General features: G+C 47.5%; 1 protein-coding gene across 1 annotated transcript; it reads left to right on the plus strand.

The window, feature by feature from the left end:
- The first annotated feature begins 744 nt into the window (after positions 1 to 744).
- Positions 745 to 7,817, plus strand: LOC309438621 (estradiol 17-beta-dehydrogenase 11-like). The gene is made up of 7 exons (XM_082050268.1): positions 745 to 1,564; positions 2,847 to 2,954; positions 3,587 to 3,718; positions 4,284 to 4,390; positions 5,495 to 5,632; positions 5,890 to 6,006; positions 7,128 to 7,817. Exons 1-7 carry the CDS (start codon positions 1,355 to 1,357, stop codon positions 7,213 to 7,215), a joined length of 900 nt encoding a protein of 299 aa, XP_081906394.1. The 5' UTR covers positions 745 to 1,354; the 3' UTR covers positions 7,216 to 7,817.
- Positions 7,818 to 8,709: the final 892 nt, after the last annotated feature.

The following is an 8,709-nucleotide window of genomic DNA, read 5'->3' on the forward strand; positions in this document are numbered from 1 at the left end:
TCACACTTCTTCAGCTTCCAAACAGCTGCAGTTACAGGCACAGCACAAGAAGATGCCACAGGAGACAGAGCTCACCACAAAGCGCACAGCTTGTGGAGCTGCTTCTCCAATTCTGCTTTCTCCTCAGGGAATTTTTGCAAGGAGTTCAAGGCCTCCTCCTCAAACCTCTTGTTATTACTCCCCTTTGACTGGCCCTTAATATATTCTATGCACCAGCACCATACTCTGGACTAGATGAGCGATTTTATTGCCACTTCCATCCCTCTTCCACCGGCAGCAAACAACAACAGGAACATTCTTTGCTGCTTCTGGACACAAAAGGAGGAGCGGAACAACCAGAGCCACACTCGCACAGCCACGCTGCCAGTAACAGCTCCTTGGACAGCGATGTGCAGCATCCGACCGACTGCAGCTGCATCAGTACTGGCCCGGAACACACGGGTAAGCGCTGCTACTGGAGCAGCACATACGTGCAGCCTGCAGCACCTCCCAGCCGCGCACCCAGCACCACCATAAACAAAGATGCAGTGAGTGCGGCACTGGGCGAGCGGAGCAGCAGCCCGCTCACAGCCGCAGCCCGCTCACAGCCGCAGGCCCCTCCCGAGCCCCGGACACAGAACCGCCGGAACCGCCCGAGTGAACCCGCTATCTGCCGGGACTGACAAGCTCACATGTCATTGGACAAAGCGCCACCAATCGCGAGCGTCTCCAGCCCACCGGCTTTCCCTTCCCTTGGCCACGCCCCACCTCGATTCCCGCCCTCTCACTGGTGGCCGCGCCGCCGGCAGGTGGGACCAGGCGCGCGGCAGGCTGGACAGTTAACGGCCACAGACCCTCGCGTTCCACTCGCGGCCCGGCCTCGGCAACCGCGGCTCCGCGTTTCACGGAGCCCCGCACGGCGAGGGGAGCCGGGGCCGGGCCGGGCGGCTCGGGGAGGGCCGCGGCGAGGGGGCGGGGCCCGCAGGGGCCGTGGCCCCTGACTGACAGGACGATAGTGCGTGCTCAGGCGTGCGGCGCCCCCTGGCGGGGGCGGTGCCTGAGTTTCCCGCAAGGGCTGAGCCGCGCTTCACCCGTCACGGAGTCCCGCCCCGGGCTTCCCGTGCTGGCCTCGCCCCGTGCAGGGTCCAGGGTACACTTCTGCCTTCTTGCCGATCCCCTTCCCTCGCCTGGAACGGGGATCGGGACGGCGACACGAAAACCGCGGATTCTGTGTTACACCGGCTCCCGTCACGAGTTACACCCGGCTGCTGCTGCCGCCCAGGGGTGGAACGGGTCCGGCTGCTGGTAAATCAAGAGCCCACGTCCTTGTCAAGAGAGATCAGAGCTCAGGCAATCAAAGGACTTCAGAAAAACAATGAATCCGCTTCTGGAGCTTCTCCTCTTTTTGGGTCTGCTCATCTACTCTTACTTAGAGGCTTTTGTGAAGCTTTTTATTCCCGTCAAGAGAAAGTCTGTCAGTGGAGAGCTCGTTCTCATCACGGGTGCTGGCCACGGCGTAGGGAGAGCGACCGCCTTCGAGTTTGCCAAGCGCCAGAGCAGGCTGGTTCTGTGGGACATCAATAAGGTAATGGTACAATTTGTATCTTGACTCGCTCATCCCTGAGGCCACTGGGTTTGTAACAGTGGAAGAGAGGCTGCATTCACACTGTATCTGATTGTCTCCTTCCACACCTGCTCACAGGTGACTGGGTCACTGAGTGTGAGTAGAAGGTTTTGCCCCACTTGCACTGGAGGACGTGGGTGTCTGGATCCCACAGTTACTCGGTGCTGATGAGCAAGGCAGAATGCACAGCACCTCAAAGAGTAGCTGCAGGAGGGAAATGGAGCGCTCAGCAATCTGCTGGTGGAACTGCTGCCTAAGGTTGCAGAAGGCTGCACACTGAGACTAGAAGCCTGTTGCTACAGAGAAGCTGTTTTGCCTTCTGCTCGCTGTCTCTCATACCTCACATGTTACGTGTACATCGCTGGAAGACGTGTCTCTTTACTGATACAGGCGGCCATCATTGTTTTGTGCTGTGTGTGATCCGTGCTGCCCTCTGGCACAGTTACCTGCCTGGACAGGTCCTTGATAAATGTTTGCAGCAGCTCAAACTCTCCTTGCTGATAATTTGACTAGAGCTCAAAACGATCTTGGCAAGAAGAGGACGGACAGATCAAAGTACTGTGTATAGGAGCAATTTGCCTTAGGGGGGCAGGGAGAGACTGGACAGCAGTGCAAAAGAACGGTTTCTGGTAGAACAGATCAAAAACTGCAGAGGAGTTTATTGTGTAATCCTGAGTGTGCAAATAAAAAACCTACCAATACCAATCCCTAAACAAACCAAGAAAAGCTTCATGTAAGGAGCTGTGCAAATAGGGAGGATATTGTGTAATACTTTCAGTGTCTCTTCATGCTACCCATTGCAGCTAAGGCCAAGCTGTGGTGGGGTGTGAGGAGATATGGCTCCTGTCTCTTGATGTGCAAGGGCTGCTGCCAAGCAGAGTGTTGTCCATGTTCACTGGAATGGGGAAGAAGGTTTGGGCAAACCCTAGCTGTGGTGCTGGGAAATGTATTGTAAGGGTGGGTAGAAGCAGGCACTGAAATACATGGCCAAGGGAGGGGGTTTTAGGCGTGGGCTTCCCTGATGCAGCTTAGAAGAAAACTGTCTTGGCAAAGGCCTCGTTCCTGGGGCCACCAGCCTTAAGCAGCTGCTGGGGCTGAGTGGCGCTTCTGTTCTGTGCACATCAAATGCTGTTCTCCTAGGAAATCTCCAGCCTCTACCTTGTCTGCTGCAGTGCCCAAGCGGCAACACAGAGGCAGGATACAACAGTTATGCATATAAGTCTTTCTTTTCCGCCTCTGACAGCATGGCCTTGAGGAGACGGCAGCAGAGTGTGAAAGGCTGGGAGCCACTGTGCAAGCCTTCGTGGTGGACTGCAGCAAAAGGGAGGAAATCTACAGCACTGCAGAGAAGGTAGGGGAGCCGGAGCACACCCAAAGGCTTACCCAGAGGCGCTTGAGTTTCAGAGAGGTCAGGAAAACAAGAGAAGTGGTATCGTACACAAATCATGCCAGCCCTTGGAATCCTCTCCCACTTTTTGCTGCTTTCAGGACACAGCGGAAAGTGGCACTTCTGATACCACAGCCACTCTCATCATCTTTTGAAAAGCTCTGGCATATCACACCCCTTTGCCAAGTTGGCTCTTTAGAATTCCCACCGCCAAGGAACTTCTGCCTCTTAGTTTCCCAAGCAGCACACAGACAACACTGAGGACAGTTGAAACCTTTTATTGTAAAGAATATGGTTCAGCTCCCTCAAAACAGCCTGTATGTCCAGAGTCCCAATAGTCACTAAGCAGAGCATACTGTGTCTGTGAGTGATGTGTGGAAGGCTATAAATACTGACAGTAATTAGCAAAAAGCATCAGATCACCAGATTTCCCAATACCACTGCACAGTTCCTATCACAGTGGAAATGTGGCACCATCTTCTTCTCCCTAAAGAAACAACATTAAGAATTCAATTAATTGTCACTCATCTTCCACAGCCTTGCATTGTTTGGGTAATGAATGACACACACCTTTCTGGGTTTCTTCTGTCCTAAAGGTGAAAAAGGACATAGGGGATGTCTCCATCCTGGTGAATAATGCTGGTGTGATTACATGTGCTGACCTGCTCTCAACTCAGGACCACCAGATTGAAAGAATGTTTGAGGTCAACATTCTTGCTCACATGTGGGTAAGGTCCAGCACCATCTTCATGCCTATGTTCTTTGGGCAATGTTGCTGAGGAGGCATATTTAGACTAACAACTATTTTCAGCTACGAGTGAATTAGAAAAGCATCTTTCTGATGTGTGTAGCTGGGGTACAGGGGTACCCAGTGAGACTGACTGTTGGGAAACTTGATTAACCTCTTACTGATCTGAGCCTGGCACAGTTTTAAGTCTTTCTTTTCTTTGCATGAGCTTACCTGTGACAGCCTCATCTGTAGCTTGGGTTGGTCTCAGTCACAGATGTATCAGGGCTCTTCTTTCAGCTGTTAAGGGCATGCTGTTTGTGGCAGAAAAAGAGAGATGCTGCAGATTGATGAGCTTTTTCTTGTATGTGCTGGGGTGAAACACTGGTGGCCTTGTCGCTGACACCTGAACCCTAAAAAGCAGCATAGGAGAATCTGAGGTACTGTGCAGCACATAGCATTAGCGACAGCATTAATCAATTAACAATAGTTGGGGTCATCATTGAATATGCCTAATATCTCTTTCCCCTCCTCATTTCTGCTTCTTGGTTGAAATGACTTTCAAGACCACAAGAGCTTTCCTGCCAGCCATGATGAAAACCAACCATGGTCACATTGTCACAGTGGCTTCGGCAGCAGGTCATTTTGTGTTGTCTTTCATGGTGACTTATTGGTAAGTGATTTTCACACCGGCTCTCTTTATTTTCATTTGTGACTACTCTATCAGCCAGTGCAAAGTAACTGAAATAATCATCCCACTGAACATGGTACACCCAAAAGATGGTGCTTTGGAGGAAAAAAACACAACAACCAGGACTTAAGGATGCCTGGAGGTTCCCACCAATTTGCTTATTAGCACTGACTGAATCAGGAGCAATACTTGTATGAAGGAATAGGAATGTGACACATCAACTAAGAAAAGCTGCTATTTTTTTTCTGTGTCTCACTGATCCAGACTTTTGCTTCACAAAAAAAAAGGTATCCCCTTCTCCTTCTTAGAAAGTAGATCTGGTGTGAGGTAGTGTCGTGTCGTCAAGTAAACTCCCAATGGGTAGCTTTGATCTTTCTACCGTTGTAACAATGACTGCAGTGTATAGATATATTTCTATTATCATGAGATAAAACTGATTTTTGATTGTAAACTTACCTTTCTGAAGGTAAAAACATGATAATACTTCCTGTGTTATGTGAGCACTCTGACTGATACACCTGAGAGGTCGATGCATTGCCTATTTCTACTAGAAGCCCTTGAAACACACCTAGAAAAATCACAGTCCACGAACAGAGAAACTATGAGACTGCATATTGTCCTGCAACAGATCTAGCCCCTATGACAGCAGCTCCATGCAGAGCAATCTTCCCATGGGTACGCTTGTTCGTAGACAGTTGTTCACTGCTGCAATATGAGAACTCCTGAGCCAAGGATTTTACCTGGATTACATTGTCCATATCAAGAGCAGTCAGTAAACTGATTCAATAGTTTTATGTTCTTTTGGAGGTGATTTATACTCTTGGCCTGCACCAATTTCCGTGGCATTAACTTCCTCAATTTTGCATGGATAATGATCCTCTATTTCAAAACTCACCTGTGAGTGTCACAAGATGCTCCCGTGTTGTGCAAGAAACCATATTAGAATCACTCCCTGCCCTCTCTCTCAGCTGGGTTACGTTTTTTCCCCTCCCAGTCAGTACTGGGTGATTTTTCAGATGATCTCCACTTGTAGAAAGTTAGAAATAGTATTCCTGTCTTCTCATCTGTGCTTTTCCTCCCCTGCAGCTCAAGCAAGTTTGCTGCAGTTGGATTTCATAAAGCTCTGACAGAGGAGCTGTCTACCCTGGGAAAGGATGGAATAAAAACCACATGTCTTTGCCCGGTGTTCATAAACACAGGATTTGTCAAAAACCCCACCACAAGGTAACTATCCAAACTGTGTCTTACTTTTCCTTCATGGCATCTGACCATCACAGATTAGCCTCAGGTTTAGGGCTTGTATTCCCACTGACTATATGAAAAAGGCAAATAGAGTTGGCTAGAGAAAATCAGTGTCATTTCACCCACATCATAGTTGCATTTGAACTACTTAAGTTTGTGCATATGTGAAACATCCTACGTCAGGTAATACCACTCCCATTTTACCACTGCAGCTCTTACAGATGTGCTTTCCTTTACAGGCTTGGAAAGATTTTGGAGGTTGAAGAAGTTGTAGAGGCCCTGATGGAAGGAATACTGACCAACAAGAAAATGGTTTTTGTTCCATCACATCAAGGCATTGGTTTACTTCTTGAAAGGTAAGTAGAAAAAAGAAAACAAATAAACACCACCATACACTGAACACCACATAAATCAAAGATAACCTGCTGAGTGTACAACTATCAAATATGTAACATCTGATTCTAGATTAAGTTGTATTTTAGAACACATAACAAGGTAATCAAACACCCCAGACATTCTTTCTAATGGCAGCAGTAGACATCATACACATAAAGATTTTTTGAGTCCTCTTGTAGGTGGTTGTGATCCACTTTCTGCAGCTCAGTGGAGAACTCAACCACTCTACAGGGTGACAGGGAGGGAGAGGGAGAACAAGAAAACACTTGTTTTGCACAGCTGGCCGTTTCTCTTGGGCTTGCAAAAACATCTTGTCTGAGCCAGCAGTCCCAGTGTAGCTCCAGAAAGAGCTGAGAGCCTGCTGCTTGTTCGTGTTGGTTTCTTCATGTCAGCACCAAAGATCGAATTCAGAGTGACTGGGCAAAGTTACTTCAGAAGGGCTACACTGCTTCTCTCTGCCATGTAAAGCAAAATTGGTCTTCTCACGTCTTTAATATCCAGTGTAGCTGCTCTGCTGAGGAGGCATTTTCACCAGAGCTCAGATTTCAAACCTGGAATTCACATCAGAACAACTAAATTAGGTTCTCAGTTAAGTTCTACAGTACTTCATGAAACTCCTAGTAATATCTTGTTTGTGTAAGCCAGCAAACTTGGGTCTAACCCCAAATTTATTTTAATGAGGCAGTGCAAAGGTGTTTGTTTTTATTTGTTTTTTCCCTCAAATTTCCCAAATTAACCAAAGATGTTTTTGAAGGCAAAGAGAAAGCAAATGAACACACCTCTGTTCAATATTAAAACGTCCTGGATCCTGCAGCAATATTGCAACCTAACTCATGTCCAGTACATACCTGTCCTGGAATTGTCATAAAAGGACATGGGTGAGATTGAAGTTAAAATTAGTCAGAAATTGATGCAGGCCGCATATTCTTTTGAAATAACACCTGGTTTAAGTCTTGGTCTCAGTCTGTGTGTGTGCACGCTTCTGCTCCCAGACCAGCTCCTCTCTCACCTGCTGTGCCACTTTTTCCCATAAGTTAAGTTTCTTATCCCACATGTACTTTCACATTATTTTCTCTTCCAGGTTGTTTCCAGAACGTGCCCTGAAGGCTCTGATGAAGATGACCGAAATCAAGTTTGATGCAGTTGTTGGGCAGAGAAGCACTCAGTGAAAAGCAAAAATTGATTCACATTTCCTAGTGGCACAAGCAAAAACAGAGCATATGCTGAGCATAGTTCAGCTGGCTTTATGCAGGACTAAGACAGATGCTTCCGGGTCACCATTTCCAAGCACACCTAAGGGTTTATCCCATACCTGCAGCAGGGACGTACCTGCATAACAGGGAGCATTAACAAAGCAGCTCTTGAAGCCTAAAGTGCTACTTTGGCTGTACATCACACTGGCTTTACCTCCTAGTGCTGAGGCAGACAGGAACTCCCACAAAGCCTGTCTTTGGGACAGCACAGCTGCTTACCTGAGTGCAAAGGGCTTGCCTGAGAATATGTTAATCTGGACTCATCCCTGAGCTAAAGTATCTTGCAAGAAGCACAACTCATAGAGAAGGTGGGTGGCCTGTTTCACCTATCTTTTTAAATTTAAAATATGCTCTAATGATCACTGAATATCATGTGCCTTTGTAGTGATTGCTTGAAATAATACAGTCTTTTATGTTCTGCAATACCTAATTACACCAATTATCAGTTATGCATTAGCACCACCAACATGCCTTATTCTGAATAAATACAGTTCTCTAACCCAAAGTTGTCTCTTGGCAGTGAAAGTCATAACCAGTTCTTAGCGGTGCATTTAAGGTACAGTATCAAGTAATACACCCTTTCCCTGTACCATTTCTCACATTTCTTGTCTGCAATTCCCAGATACCTTTAAAACACCTTCATGCGAAAACAGCATAATTGCTGGGTCCCCTCCTGCATTTCATGAATGCTAGAAAATATTATTTGTTTCATGAGAACACACACCAAGTTGGGATATTTTTCTCCTTACAAGGCAAATAATCCAACTTAATGAAAATTCTGCAGCCTGTCTGCTTCAGTATTCGTAAGTCAGTCTCGTTTATTAAAGAAAAGAGCAAGGTTAAACTGAGCCAGGAAAGCCTTCATTCACATGTGGCAGGCAAGATTAAGTTGAAGTCCACAGACATTCTGCACCTGTGTACAACACAAAACTGGCCAGAACGGGAGAGCTGGAAACTCCTGAATCTGTCTCCATCTCAGCTAATTAACACATTAATCACAGGACAAACATACAACCATACAGACAGCAGATGACATATCCACATATCTCTTTTCTTTCTGTATCTTCAAACACATATGCACCAGACTATATTCTGTTCCTCTGAAACACTGTCATGCTGCCTGGAGAAGATGCTGCAGCAACAACATCCCTGTGTGCTCCTGGGCTTTACCTTCCCACCTCTGCTCTGCCCCTTCCAGGTGCAGGGGAGCAGCAGAGCAGGAATGCTCAGCAGGAGGAGGCACACCAGGTGCCACGGGTGTCAGCAAGGCAGGTATTGCACCAGTGGGGCTGCACCACCGCTCCTGAGTGAGGATGGCAGAGCAGGTACCACAATGCTGGCTGAGTCTGCAGGAACGAGATGAGTCCCAGCTCACACCAGGAAGTCACCTCAGGATCAGCAAGGTACAGG

The sequence above is a fragment of the Streptopelia decaocto genome (assembly GCF_964273445.1).
Source record: "Streptopelia decaocto genome assembly, chromosome: 4".
Lineage (NCBI taxonomy): Eukaryota > Metazoa > Chordata > Aves > Columbiformes > Columbidae > Streptopelia > Streptopelia decaocto.